The 15,996-nt window shown below is 39.9% G+C and overlaps 1 protein-coding gene across 1 annotated transcript in view; it reads right to left on the bottom strand.

The window, feature by feature from the left end:
- Nucleotides 1-15,996, bottom strand: part of NRXN3 (neurexin 3) — an 887,537-nt gene that overhangs the window by 559,476 nt on the left and 312,065 nt on the right. The window contains exon 12 of the mRNA XM_032445108.1: nt 13,814-13,840. Within this exon, the coding sequence (XP_032300999.1) occupies nt 13,814-13,840 (27 nt within the window). The remainder of the gene's footprint in view (nt 1-13,813; nt 13,841-15,996) is intronic.

The following is a 15,996-nucleotide window of genomic DNA, read 5'->3' as shown; positions in this document are numbered from 1 at the left end:
TATACACATGTGGCTGCTATAGTCCATTATGGTCAAGTCTGGGTTCATGTGCTTTTAAAGCTTTTACCTTAAACTAAGGCATTTCAGTACTTAACCACTGTTATCCCTTTTTCTGAACTCTCAGCCAAATGGAATATGAGTGCCTAACTATCACCTATGCAAATATAAATCATGGTTTTTCTTATAGATGGATGTGTTAATTTTTTGCCCTCTTTTCCTATCCTACTTACCTGTTGGCTACCCCAAATCCACTCTAGGCTGTTCGCATTGCAAGAGATTATGCATGTATTTGTATGAATTTTTAGAAAAGACAGTAGTTCTGTATTCTGTGAAGCTTCCAATATCAGATGTTAAAATTTTCTACAGCTATTCGATATATTTTAGTAAGAACATTTGGGGCACATTTTAACAAGCACAATTTTCTTATTACCTCAAAACTGACCTTAGATTTATCACTGGTAATGAAATACTGAAGTTCATAGAATCATAGAATCCTTTCAGTTGGAAAGGACCCTTAAAGGCTACCTAGTCCAATTCCCTGTAATGAACAGGGACATGCACAGATAAGCCAAGTTCCTCAGAGCCCCATCCAGCCTGACCTTGAACATCTCCAAGGACAGGACATCCATTATACCTCTGGGCAACACATTCCAGAGCCCCTTATCATAAAATTTTCTTCCTCATATACAACCTAAATCTCCACTCTTTTACTTTGAAACCATTTCCCTCGTCCTATCACAATAGACCCTGCTAAAGAGTCTGTCCCTTTCTTTCCTGTAGCCTCCCTGTAAATACTGAAAGGCTGCTTCTCAGGTCTGGATTCTTCTCTTCCCCATGCTAGACAGTCCCAGCTCTCTTTGCCTGTCCTCACAAGGAAGACATTCCATCCCTTGGATCACTTTTGTGGCGCTCCTTTGCATGTGCTCCTACAGGTCCATGTCTCTTCTACACTGAGGACTCCACATCTGGATGCAGTACTCCAGGTGAGGTACAGTATAAGGCAAGATCACCTCCCTTGACCTGCTGGCTGTGCTTCTTTTGACGCAGCTCATGATACAGTCAGCTTTCTGAGCTGTGAGGTCATGCTGCTGGCTCATGTCCAGATTACCATCCACCAGTACCACCAACTCCTTTTTAGCAGGTAGGTACTCAATTCTTTAATTCCCCAGCTTGTACTGATAGCAGAGGTTGACACAAGCCAGACACAAGATCTTGCATTTACATTTGTTGAACCTCATAAAGCTGACCTGGGCTCACTGCTTGAGCCTGTCTGGGTCTCTCTGAATGGCATCCCATCCCTCAAGCATGCCAGCTGCACCACACAGCTTGGTATCATGCACAAACTTACTGAGGGTACACTTTTCCTTGGTGAAGCCATGCTGGTTATCCCTCCCTCTCCTCTTCCACGCGCACAGAAGCACAGCATGCAGCTGTTTTCTGTGCTGATTAGCACTGTCCTGTGATACTGTCCACACTCTGCAGCAGTTTCTCACTGCCTACAGAGTATAATTGATATAGTAGCCCAGTGCTTACATCAGGAACCTATTTACATTTAACATCTTTGTACACAGCTCTGCCAATGAACAGAACCTTCCTCCAAGCTACCTTCCACACTACACTCTGAACATATCTCCAAAACTTTCAGAAGGGGTGTGAAAAGCATGAGAGTGAAAAAGCAGCATAAAACCCACAAAACAAACACAAAGGGATCACAACGCTGCTCTGTGGATGTATATTTAAACTGCTCGACACATGAACTGAGAACAGACTACCACGAGGTGGTGCTCAGTCCCCTCCGCAGCAGCGACGAACAACGAGAGAGGAAACTTCTCTTAACAGGGAACTAACGCGGGCATTCATAGGTGGAGTCATGGACGACTATCAACACAGCCCTGCTGGACACAGTATCCTTAGCAAAGTGCTGCTGTGCAGCTGGAGGGATCACCCTACACGTGAGGACTTGTATCAAGTACCACTGTGGGGGTGTGCCAAGCTGGAAGCTTGAGATCTACTGCACCGGCAGGGAAAGCTTTGAAGACTTACCAAACTTTTCTGCTCTTTCAGGAAAGCATGTTGCATGAAATCTATACAAAATGAAAAAGAGCATCTGTGTTTTCACGTAGTTTTAGTGCTGCTTTATTTGTTCTGTTGCATTTGAACACTTTTGAAATGACACGAATTGTGGCAAGTGAGAAAAAACTATAGTAAGTTTTGACCTCAACGAAAACCTGTCAACTTCATTGGCACTGCCTTCAACAATGTTGTCTTAGGAAGCAATTTACTTATATGTATTCCCATTCAACTACATTGTCATAATAAATTAGAAACTTCTATTCCTACAACAAAGCATGGAGCTGGCGGAATATACTACAGTAACAATATAATTGTGTTATATGCAACTACTGTTACATTGCGGTGGTAACTACCACTAGGTGGTTTGGTCAACTGCATACTGGCTTACAAAATTCTCAGCTGTATTCCATTGTCACAGAGTTTTCTCTAGAGCTCACTCGGTGACAGCGGGAACAAACCCGGGGAGATAAGGAACAAAGTACCTCCCCTCTCTAACAGCGCGGCGTAGCCACGTGCGCTCTGAGAGAGGGGAAGGGAAGGGAGATTGTGAATGGGTCTAGGAGGGAAAAAAATGGGGAAAAAAGAACGAACGGCAGTTTAATGAACCCAGTGACACTAAACAACAACGAGAGAGTTTCAACAAGGAGAAAAACAAGTCCAAATCTCACCGGCGGGCTGTGGGAGGCAGGAAGGTTCCAACCACGCTGTCTCCTCGCAGGGCAGGGAACGGAGCAAAACCCCTTCCCCTTCCCGACCTTCCCCCCCGGTGCCGCTTCCCTCCCCCCATGCCCATTTAAGGCAGTCCACAGAAAAAGAAAAGAAAGAAAGAAAGAAAAAAACTTGTCTCCTTAACTCCCACCGTCCCACATGATGTTCTGAAGCCCTTTCCTGAACCTATCTTTGTGTTAACAGTTAATTAGCACCCTTCTTCTTTTCTTTTTTTCCCTTGAAGCTTGCCAGTCATTCTCTACTTCACATTCATAAGCAAACAAAACTATCAAGATACCCTTGGATGACTAGAACTCTACCCAGTGATTTGGCCTCCCATTCCTGATCAGGCCTGGATACTGTCAAATCCACCAGGAGGAAAATCTATTTTGCCATAATGAAGTGTGCACACATGACTGTTTAATACAGCAGCCACTGGAGTGATACAAGTCAAAAGAAATTTAACCGTGAAAATGATTTGAGAATTTCTCTCAGGCTTCCTAACTTTTCACATTTGGAATGAAAATGTTCAGCATATTGCATTATTCACTAGCTAGATAATGGTTTATGGTGATATAAAAATTCTTCACTGCTGATCAAACACATCTGTGGCATCTTTACCAGCCTCCTTGAAGTATCAGAAGTCAAATATTCTCTTTGCATGGGAGAAGCAAGTAGATCACAACTTTCTCCTTGGTCCTGAAATCTCAAGAGTCAGCTTTTCACTAGAGGACTAGAAGATATGCAAACAAGAATGCAAGAATGAAGACAGAGCTTTCAAAATGTTTGTTCATGGTATGCTTTTTTTTTTTTCATTTTTTTCTTTTTTTTTTGAGAAATGAGAGCAACTCAATCACAGTCTTTATATATACATCACCAAGGTGCACCAACTCAACTAAGTGAGACTTATGGGAGGAAAAGACTTCTTGTTCTCTGTCATTCATTCAGTCCCTGCACACACAGTAAATATTTCTAAGGTGTTTCTTCCACAGAGAAACTGTAAATCCACAGCTCATCTTTGACTGGTTCTTTACAGGTAAATCAGTGGTCAAACACAGTGCACTGAAGGATATTTCTAAAGTGAATTTCTCTCTTACTCCTCCACCACCTTCGTGGAATTGCAGTTCCATGCTCCCTGACAGAAATTTTCTACCAGCACCACCTTTATTTAGCCAGAGAGCCAAGCAATGCAAAACACAGGTAAAATAAGATGGGTCACAGCCCAAGATAGATGCAGTCACTGCTTCAAGAGGTGCATGGCACAAGAGCTGTTATGCATGCCAAATCTCCTCATATAGAGAGATAACTCAGACCTCTCACTATTCATCTGTGTAAACACTATCTAATATTTCTGTCCTAATACAGTCATTGTTTGCTTTTAAGATAGTCAACAGCTTGACACATCTTAATCCTGAAAGCAATACATTTAATACTGACTACACAGTACTACCTGATACTGCCACTCACACTGCAAGTTTCCTCATATCCAGTATCTTGAGCAGGAAAAGAAAAATCAATGAAACAAACAAAAAACAACAACAAAAACCCAAAAAAACCCAAACCAAATGAAAAAAAAAACAAAAACAAAAACAAAAAAACCAAACAAAAAAAAACCAAAAAACCACAACACTGAACATTTGACATCTAGAGAGCATGGATTACACTTTTGGTCTTCTATTTCAATTTAAGGCAGCCAAATAGCATGATATCCACAAACATGGAGGGCGACAGCCACACTCTGTGTGCACAGGCTCTGACTGGGAGTGTCAGCTTTCTTCATAGCAGGACTTACAGAACTGAGCTTTGTATTTGAAGCCAAAACTGTGCTGATAACACACCCATGTTTTTGCTGTTGGTGAACGGTATTTACACAATGTCAAGGCCCTCTTTTTCTCACTCTTCTTCACCTTAGCAAGTAAGCTGGCATGTCAAAAAGGCTGGGAGGGAACAGAGCTGGGACCACAGCTGACCCAAACTGACCAGAGTGGTATTCCATACCATATAGTTTGCCACTGTGCTCAGCAATAAAACAGGTTGAGAGTAGAGTTTGCCAAGGGTTATCAGAGCTCAGGGACTGGCTCAAGGTATTGGTTTGCTGGTGGTGAGAAATTGCTTTTGTTTTCCTTTGTTTTGCAGTGGTTTTATTCCTCCATCTTATTTGTTTATTTTAAACTTTTAAAATTCTCTTTATCTCAACCCATAGGATTTCTGACTTTTCAAGTTCTCTCCACCATCCTGAAAGGGAAGACTGAACAAGCAGCTGTTCACTGCTTAGCTGCCTACCAGGGTTATGCCACAACACTGGGGCAAGTTCAGGTGATGGCAGTTGATATGAAAGCAACACAAATAAATTTGTACAAATAAAGTGGAAAAATAACAAACTGAGACATACAGAAGCTTTTCTATAAAAGTCTTTTTTTCCCACAGACGCCCTGGTTGCGATTCTGCAAACATGACAACAGGAAAGAAGCAAGTCTTCCTGATTTCCATAAGCAGACATGACAAAGGAAATTCATATAATAAGAATAATAATAAAGGTAAGAGTAAACTGTGCTACAAGCAACTAATGCAGCATTAACATAAAACGAAGCCTCACATGACTGCAAATAATTTCTTACCGAGAACTTTTTACCAAGTGACCCTAAGGTTCATTCAGGGCATCTTTCTGCTTTGGATAAAATAGAAAAATAAAAAGGTCCAACTGCTGCCTATTTCATGATCTGTTATAAAACTCAGAATTCCAATATTTAATTGAAGTGTTTACTATTAAGTAATTGGTAGCTACCTTAGTAACTGACAGAATGATTTTGTACAGATGTTTTCACTCTTCCCCTTATGCATCAGCTCTCATTTCAGCTGTAATCCCATGGAAAGGGTCAGAGGCTACTGGAATTAAAACTTGTGTATATAAAAATGTACAGCACACTAACTAACAATCTTTCATGAAGTGGAGAGGAGCCAAGAAAAGCTCCTGTGGTGGGAAAAATAATCAGTAAACTGGTATATCTGTTTTCCAGAATCAGGTCATTGATTCCTGACAGATGATTGCTGAGTCTCCCAGGTTAATTCTTCCTTCTCATCAGGTCCTACCCCACCAATTTACTTAAAAATGACACAGAAAGCATTGCATCCAGTTCTGCTCTAAACAGTGTTGTCTCTCCAAATTGATGACCTTTGAAGATCTGCTGAAGATCTCTTCCTGCGCACCAGAAGGGAAGCATCAGACTAGAGCCCTTCTAAGGACATGACAATGTTAGCTTGATGATGAAGGCTAACTGCTGTGAACTAAGAGCCGGGGCTCACTGAAGTCTGACAACGTGGACTGCCTTGCATTCACAGCCCAGATGTAAAATATTCTGGGATGAAGGCAACTTGTGATACGATCAATGAGTTTTATGACTGCAAAAATGAATTATGCCATAGCAAAACCTTGATCTTCGTGGCCCTGAAAGAGGAGAATTAAAGACACAGAGAAAACCTTGCATTTATTACACAAAGTCTTCTGCACCCAATAATACAAATTACTTGAGCCTCTTTACCAGTCACTCCTTATCCAGCATGCACTGAATGTTAAGGCTCACTGATTTGGCTTAAAATTTACTGATAAGGCAGCACCCAACATAGCAAGCAGTGCCTGTGCTGATTAGTGTCTGCTTTTCTTTTTGACTATTCATAGTCTCATAAGAGATGCTCTCTCTGTTGTTCTCAGACAAAATTAATCACATACAAATCACTCTCTTGCTCACAGATCCTAAAGCATGAGTCTTCAGTTTTGTGCCAATTTGCTTTGAAAGAAGGAACAAAGTGGATTTTCTAGCAATTAATTATGCAATCTAATCTACAGAAGACATGTTGTCTAGACAGCCACAGAGCATAGCAGCTTCTTATATGCTCTCCACCTTTTGCCTCTCACACAGATAGAAGATCACCACGTGCAACAAAGCTCCAAAAGGACTTGTTCTTTCCACTGCAATTGGTAACCACAGGGATTTTGCTGATATCATTTAAAAAACAACTCAGGAGCACTGCTTCACTCTGTACCAAACAACCTTTGAGTTGACAGTTTAAGTCAAGAGGTTATTTTCCCTCTGGTGACTCAAAGTAGACTTTTATCAAGCAAGTTTGAGAATATACATTTCGCTTTCTATTTGCTACAACAAGGAAGAAAGATTTGCTAGTGATGAGACAAAGATCATCTACCTACCCATGAAGAGAGACACCCACATCAGAAGCAGGAGCCCAGACAACATCTTTCTAGGCCCACCACAGGGGTATCATGCATCAGAGTCCCATCTGCAGAAGGATAAAGGCACCCGTGGAAAAACGGCAGACAGGAACTCAAACCAAGGACTCCCAAAATGGAGCACCTTGTTCCAACATTTCTCAGGGCTGTCCTAGCAGAGCCACCAGCCCCAGTATCCACCATTCACCACAAGTCATCTGGAGCAGTTCTATGGACCACTTTTCAGGTTAAGGGGGCTTGCTCCCTAGAAGTGCGTCATGTGGTATGCAGGCAAAAGCTGTTTGAAGTCACACAGGACTTATTAAAACGTAACTCAGGGAGGTAACAAGAGCAGGACAAAGGAGAAGTTCAAGTGATTTGAGGATGAATAAGAGGGGGAAAATAGATGGGTAATGTTACAAAGGGACAGTCAGCTGGCTGATTAGTACTCTCATCTAACTGTGCTCAATGCCTGATCAGCAGTCCCTCCTCTCTTTTCATTAAATTATTTTCTAACTCTTTCCTGGTGAGAGCTCTCTATTCTGTGTGCTTGAGGGTGAATGGGGACCCAAGTGCAGCAACTAGAGTCAGACCACATGCCAGACTGTACATATGTCCATATTGCAAGGTGCACAAATAAGTGTGTGATCACTAGCAGAAATCAAGCCAGACAATCAAGGAATAGATGAAAAGGTCTGTGAATAACCAGCTCACTTCTAGGTATAAGAACACCTCCTATATCTAGGGAAAAGAGCACAGAGAGGTCAGCTACTAGGACATCAAAGACCTAACCAGCTGCATCTCTAACAGGAACTGGAACAGAGCTCTGGCTTTGGTGCTTCATACGTCAGGATGCCAAAGGTTGCAGACACTGGGATCCAGGGCCCAGCTACCAGGCAGACTAAGCATTTGAATTCATTCGCTGCCTGCATCCATACTGTAAATATGCCCATATCTCACTACTTAAATTCCATCTTGTCCAAAAAGAGATGGGAGCAAAATGAGGCTGTTGGTGCTCCCTTATGTTTATGTGGGTGCTCAGAGTGCCTATATGTGACCTGTGTGGCTGGCCATGTACATGTGCATACATACATACATATACATATATACATATAATGAATTTGCATGTTTTGTATGCTTGTCCCTGCTGGGAATGCTTCTTCAGCCTTGCTACTAGCTGGACCTGGGATTATGAAGCAGCAGCAACTCTACTTCTCTCATGGTTTATATTCCTAACAGAATTTATAGTTAATCATCTGCCAAAATATCTGAGAGGGCTGTTGTTTGATCATCTGTCTGAAGCAAAAGTCTTCTGAAGACAGCTTGTTCTCTTCCTAACAAACAGTGCAGCAGCAGTACAAGGTCAGAGTAGTGTCTTGAGTCTAAGGTGAGAATACAATATATATATTATATGAGAATAATAAGGTGAGAATGTTCCCAGCTAACCTGTAACAGATGTGACAGACATCACGTTTGCTTTCACTACTACACTATGACATACTAACGACTTGTCACTTTTCAGGCTGTGTAAGCATTCATTTCTTCCTGATAACATTTAAATGGCATTAGTAGATACTAGAGTCACAAACATGACGTGTATGCTTAATCACACCTCTTCACTTTCCAAATAATGTTTTCATGTTAGAGCACTATTAAGCTTTTATTAAAATGACAGCAACATCCCTAAGAATCAGATAAGTGCACTTGTTTTTATAACATTTTGATTAGATTAGAGTTAGTAAGGCTTCCTATTTATTTGTGATGATGGAAAGAAAAAATAAAAGAAAAAACCTTTAAACCTTTCCCAGATAGTTCCTCATTTTAGGTCCATATTTTATGTTGTTACAGTAGCACTTATTTAAATGAAACATTAACATTGCATTAAGGATCTAAATACAGTAAGCACAGCAACTGAAAGGGAAGAACAAGATGTCTTCTATTGTTAAACATCATTCCAAAATTGCCTGGATCTGAAACAATGTGCCGTAGGACCCCATACAGACACGGGATCAGCTAGTAGTGATGGGACTGTGATTTTTCACCCTCTTCCATTTTTGCTTTTAGCAACAGCTAAGGAAAGAGAATCAGGATTTTCTGAGGTTTCACGAGGCACATGAAAATAGGTAATGGCATGTATGGCAGGCTTCCTTACTGAGAAGAAAAGGCTCATTATGAAATAACAAGCAAGAAGACAAAAATACTGTTTCAAAGGCTGCTGCTTCTGGAAGAGCAAATCCCCCATAAAGGCAGTGTCGAACTATGTGACTGTGACTAATATTGTGCCACATAAAAGTTTTGGAAGTAGAGAGAACAGGATCAAGAAAAAGAATACAAAGAATATACTAGACACAATACAAATTGAAGACATTTCCCAAAGCTAGTGAATTTGTAGCATACACAGCCTCTGTACTTAATATTTAGAAAAATCCTGAAAACTATCCCATCTGGACTGACATAGAATCATAGAATCAACTAGGCTGGAAAAGATCCACAGGATTACCCAGTCCAACCACCCATGAAGCAGGAGTTTGCCACTGAGAAAGAGAATAAAATAAATTAGTATCATCAAAGATCTGACAAAAAAAATGAGAGTACCAGCTAGCAAGACACAAAGTATAAACTTATCACAACAACCTTAACTTTCCTTGAAGTGAGCTATATGAATAGGTTGTTCCTAAAGTAATGCCTCCTATTTCTATTCATGGAAAACACAATAGATACAAATAGCACAACTATGTTTGATAGAGCAAATGCTCAGTTACAAAACACAATCCTTCAACAGACACCACTATTACCTGTGCATTTTTGTTAGTGATGAATAAGAGACTGCCTGCCATGCTCATAACAATCTGAATCTCAGTACAGAAAATGGCTTGTCTTTCTTATCACTGTCACCACTGCTGAAATGCACCACCCATCACATCACTGTGCTCACATCTACTGCTTGGTCTCCATAAATATTCAACAAGCATTCTTGAATGTCAATGAGTGCCTTTTTTTTCAGGTGGGGAGATCCCATGATAGACCTTTGTTTCACACACACTTCTCTGTCAGACACTATTCTATCAAATTTCCCCTCTGTCACCATTTGTCACACAGCAACAAATCTAATGGGATTTTGGTGGGAAGTTTCAACGTCTACTTCCATATAGCCAACAACTGCCTCAGACATCATGAGCCAACGTAATAAAACAGAACACATTTCTTCCAAAGCAACCCTCACATTTCAAGAACTAGTTTACAGGAGGTGGATTAAAAAGTTAACATTCTTAGGGAAATCCTATTAAAAAAAAATAAAAAATAGTATATGTATGCAAAAGTACAGGGGTATTCAGTCTATGCTTATTTTTCCCATAAATCCAGTGAACAAAATGTTACAATCCATTATGTCTGCACTACGTTGAAGAGTCATCCAGTGCATCTTCACAGCCCATTCTGGTACACTGATCCTATTTTTGGTTATGCTGATTTTACACTAAGAGGAAAAGAGAGTTACTGCCCGGTTATATCTGTGTAAGCAAATGTACTGTTGTATCCCTCTAAATTGAAACTCTGAAACTCTGTCAGTGTGCAGAAACAGACAAGATCAGCACAGGAAACTACAAGAGTGAAGGGAGGGAATTAAATCAGTACTAAAATAAATTCAGAGGAAGTAAAAACTATTCCTTGTTTCTTTTTTTTTTTTTTTTTTAGACACAGTATCAGTTTTCCATTCCAGAACTGTGAGATATGACTCTGATGAAAAACAAAGCCAGGATAAGAAGAAATGAAATTATGGAAAACAGTATTTGATATCAAGTTTATGATATGCCAAAGATATGCAAACAAAAATCTCTCACTCTTTCCAATGAAAATGAAGAGCAAATACATATTGAAAACTAAATGCTTACCTGATGGATTTTACTAGATTCCTCCCAAATAGCATGAGCTTCAGCGTTTGCTGTGGTCTTGCTAGTAAGCTAGCAAATGCCGTGAGATCCCAGAAGTACAGTTTTGTTTTATAACCAGGAACCAGATCCTTACATTCAGTTCACAGTGGTGACTGCTTGGCCTGAACTTCTTCAACTGACTGGTAACCCTATTCATCAAGTTAATTTAAAACACTTCTACTTATTTCAACAGACCTGGGCAAACATATCTGCACGTTGCTAAATCCCTCTTCACAAGTAAATGTGCCACACACAAGTCAGTGTGCCTACAAGAATGGTTACAGTGTTATATTCTTGCCCAACCATATTTTATTCATGCAAGAATTTTCAGTTTGCCATCAATCAAATCCCAGCAGGTTTCCTTCTAGAAAGCAGAACAGATGACCTGAGTCATCACAACACACAGCAATGAAGCAATGAAGCAAGGTGTTGGAGGAAATAGGAGAAGGGTTGTTCATTTTAAGCAAAGTATCATAAAAAATAAATTAGGAAAATCCAAAGTGTTTTTAAATAAATAAATAATCATCAACCTTCAGAGGAAGCCTCTTAAAAAATGCAGCAGCCTCGTGCATTAAAAATGCATGGAAGCAAAATTATTCAAGATGCTTTGATGCTTATGGGGAAACTAACAAAAAACATTGGATTCATACTGTTTTCCCATTGATCTGATAATATGTTTCTCTCTCTCTTTTTTTTTTTTTTAATATATATATTTATTCCAATTACTGCTATGTTTTGCTTTGCATGAAAACCAGAACTTTGCACCTTGTTACTAAAGCCTGCCTGAAAACAGTCTCCTATAGATGAGCCTTTAGTAGCAAACTATCATTAACAGTTGAAGATGATGTCAAAAACATCAGATGATACCAGAGCAACTGATATGGATGCTCAAGTGACACAGAGAAACAAGAATTATGGCACACGTGTCTCGATAGCCTTATGGGTAGCTAAGCATTATGAGCACATGAAAAAGATCCTGGTTTTAATGCAAATGCCCTCTGACATTGCTGGGTGAAATCTGACGATCCCAGCATAGATTCAATATGCTTTCTCCTATCGCCAACTCCATCCTGAAATACAGCATTTGAACTTAGAAGAGCAAAAGGAAATCAACAAGGGCAGACAAGCTTTGAGTCATACAGGACCATCCCTACTGCAATGGGACAAAAGGATGCACTTCTCAAGGCTGTGAACACATGCTCAAGTTCCTGTAGCAAATCAGGGCTTAAAACCAAAATAATCACAAATCAGCCAATACTTTATCATCAGTCTCTGACTGTAGGCTCCACCTCCCAAGACCAAGAAACTAACTGTTTCCACTTCTCTGAAAAGTAGGATCTGAAGCAGCTGGAAGTGACCAGGAGGGAAAACTGATCTCCAATCTACAACTATAATGTTTCAGACTTGGAAAGAAAAATGGAACAGGGAAAAAAAACAAAACAAAAACACAACCAACAACAACAAACTGCTGCACAAACACTTTCAGACCAAAACCATAGAAATGTTAAGAAAATCCTCAACAAAAATGTTCTCTCAGTGCTGCTACAACTGTCCCTGCAGTGTGGTACTCCACTTCTACTTGAAAGCTTTCCCTTTGGAGCTGCAACACACTCCTTTTCATTCTTCTAGGAGATTGGATGGGGATCATTGACAAACAAAAAGACCACAGTCTCTGAAAAAAAAACCACATCATTTCATCATAACCTAGGCTGGAAAGAGACCTTTAATCCCAACAATCAATCTGACCTATTGTGTCCCATCACACATGTCCCTCAGTGCCATGGCCACATGTCTCTCAAAAACCTCCAGGGATGGGGACTCCACCACTCTCCTGGGCAGCCCATTCCAATGCTTGACCACCCTCTCCATGAAGAAATTCTTCCTAATGTCCAATCTAAACTTTGCTTGCTATGACACCAATTTCCTTGTGTTCTACCACTAACCACCTGAGTGAAGAAACCCACCTTACTTCAGCTTGCTTTCAGGTAGTTGTAGATGAGGGCTCCCCTCAGCCTCCTCTTCTCCAAAATAAGCAACCCCTATTCCCTTAGCCACTTCTCATAAATCTAGTTTTCTAGTCTCTTCATCAGCTTCTTTGCTCTCCTCTGCAAGCACTATTCTCTGAGAAAAACACTCTAGTTTGAGGCCTACAGCAACATCAAACAGTTCTTTGAAACAAACAGAAAATACTTTGTTTGCTCAACCACAGCATAAATTTGAATGTGGTCTTTTAATATTATTTTTCATGCAAGGGTTATATGGTCCTATCAATCTGCAGCTTTCTTTGCTTTTATAGGCTGAAACCGACAAGTAGTAGAAGTCTGCCCTAAAGACTCTCAAATAGTTCTGATAATATCCTTGAAATCTGAGATCTAATTCTCTTTCTTCTATACTCAAATAAAAATGCCTTTGAACAAATATCAGATTGTCACCATTCTGAAATAAAATGAGAGTTTGAAGTTTGGTTTATGTTTGTTTTTAAATACACATGACATTTTGTAGTGGAGAAGTGCATACAGTACCTGTTGTTACTCTTATGTGACTCTTTAAAAGCTTTCATAAAGACAACAGGTTACCAGTGAAAGATAACATCAGCTCATCAGGTTCTTCAGGCATTCTTCTGCGAAGCTATGAAATAACAGTTCATCTCCCCCTTGGAGAGACCTAATACAAAATTTTCACATACAATCACCGTGAAGAGTTCCCTCCACCCCACAGCTTCATATTCTACCCAACCCTTCAATTTCAGAAGACTTTTTTTTAAAAAAAAAAAAAGAAGCAAGAAAAAGAAAAGAAAACCAGTTTATAAAACCACAAAGAAAATAAAGTTATTTTAATATATATATAAAGAGAACAAAATGAAACTTGAGGGAAAACTTACTGGCGTTACAGTTTATCCTGATACAGTCTAGATGGGGAAAAATAGATGAAAAATGAAATTGCATCCTTCAAGGTAACAGCTGCAGACATCCAAAAACAATCAGTCCACCCTTCCGGGGACAGACACACGCAAAGAGATGTGGCCATTTTATATTTATATACAGTCTGTACAAGTTCAGGAGTGGATGTATATGTACAGTATATTCTACATAAATATTTGTTACATAAATATATATATATACGTACACGTATATATACACACATATGTATAGAGAGATATACCAATATACATATATACCCACACTTAACACTTTATTTTTATAGACTATGCATCTAAGAGTATCTTTTACTCCAGACCATGAACTGATGTGAATTATGAGGAAAAAAAATTGATAATTAAGCACAGAAAAAAATCTCTCTTAAAATGCAAATCATACTCCAGTGTAATTTCTCTTTTAGAAAACCTTGAAGTTTGAAGTCAACCTTTACACTTGGATTCTTTTGAATTAGTTTGTATTGTTATTGCATAAATACACCATCTGTCCAACACAGAATACCTGTAGAATCAGTTTATGAGATTTGTTGGTGCAATATTTAACCCTTTCCAGCTCTCCCAAAGACAGAACCTATACTCATATCCCCTTGTGCCAGCCCAGAACACTTTTTAGTATGTGCACAGGCACATTTAACACTGTCCATTCAGGTGAGGAAAGGGTTAATATACTGCCCAGTTGTGTCCTGTCATAAAATGGCCACTTGCAAACAGCTAACCGCACGAACGCCCAGCCCAGATTTCAGCTAGTTCTGGAGAGTGGGAATATGTTTTTTGTTTTAATTGTTTTTGTGGTTGTTTTCTTTTTTTTTGCTTGGTGGGGCACATGGGAAATTCTTTCAAAAGTTCCCAGCCCTGCCAGTTCCTCAAAGCCCGACCTCCTGCCTGAATGCTAAGATGGAAAGGAATGCTCATAACGTTCAGGGAGAAGATGAATTGGGCAGTGAAGTGGCAGATCTGTGAACCTTTGCTCACCCTGCTTCATTCAGCGGTTATGGACAAGGGAGCGAGGAGAAGGGGTATGTAGAAATTAAAATAGAGTTATGATTGTAGAGCCTAATAAACAGCAAAATGAATGGAGGTGGGGGAGCCTGAGCTAGAGGGCTTCTGAGCATTGTTTCTTTAATTTTACACACTAATGCTCAGCATATCTCAAGATATGACCCATAGAATCTTACATTTATAAATGTCTACTTACAGCCTTGTGAACAACTTTTACTGTGGTGTCCAATGTGTTTGAAAGCTATTGTATCAGAGCTATCGCATATTTTGAGTGATGCTGACCTTCTCTTGGGAAATCAGGCCAGAAATAACAGCACCATGCTACCAGTCACCCAGGTAACTGAGGTTTGACTAGCAGAGATTGTTGTATGTACTGCATAGATATGGCCCAGAGTGATTAAACAGAATGGCCGAGAAATAGAAAGCAGTTTGCTGCTTAACTGGACCAAATCTGTGTTTACTCAGAAAAAGGAAAATTATTTCAGCAGCTGAAACTAAATGCAATCTTAGAAGATGAGAAAGAGTAAGGACCTATAAATAAAGAGTCATAACAAGTTAGGGGTATACCAATCAGGAACAGCATAGCCATAAAGCATCTGTTTTCAACCAGAACTTCCCTTGAGAAAATCTGGGTTTGGTTTTGTGCGATTAGGTTTGTCATGTGTCGTCAACCGCAACAGAAAAGTGGGAGCAAACAGCCCTGGAGCAATTGGTACGATCACCATACAGTGGTGGCTATATCCCATATAGCAGCTAGATGGGTTAAGGGGAGCTCTCACATATATGTTGGCAAATCAGCTACCCTTGCCTATACAACCTGAAAGAGAGTGAGTGAGAGAGACTCTAGAACCTCACTGCAAGTGAATGAGATCACAGCAGATAAAGCTAGAACAGGGGAATTATTTATGGGCTTAACAGTTAAGTGTGACATAAAGGGAAACATGGCTGGTCCTCAGCAACATTCACCAAATTTAGAAACTAAAACCACTGTTGTGATTCTGATCTCTGCAGAGTGGTTTTTGGTGGTTTTTGTTGTTGTTGTTTGTTTGTTTTAAGCAATACTGAAACAACAACACGCCCTAGAACTTCCCTCCTCAGTCACTGGCTGCTCTGAGTGAAGGGATTGATGT

This window comes from Coturnix japonica, chromosome 5 (genome assembly GCF_001577835.2).
Source record: "Coturnix japonica isolate 7356 chromosome 5, Coturnix japonica 2.1, whole genome shotgun sequence".
NCBI classification, from domain to species: Eukaryota; Metazoa; Chordata; class Aves; order Galliformes; family Phasianidae; genus Coturnix; species Coturnix japonica.
The sequence above is the reverse complement of the archived record's forward strand: the minus strand, read 5'-3'. Positions and strand labels throughout refer to the sequence as shown.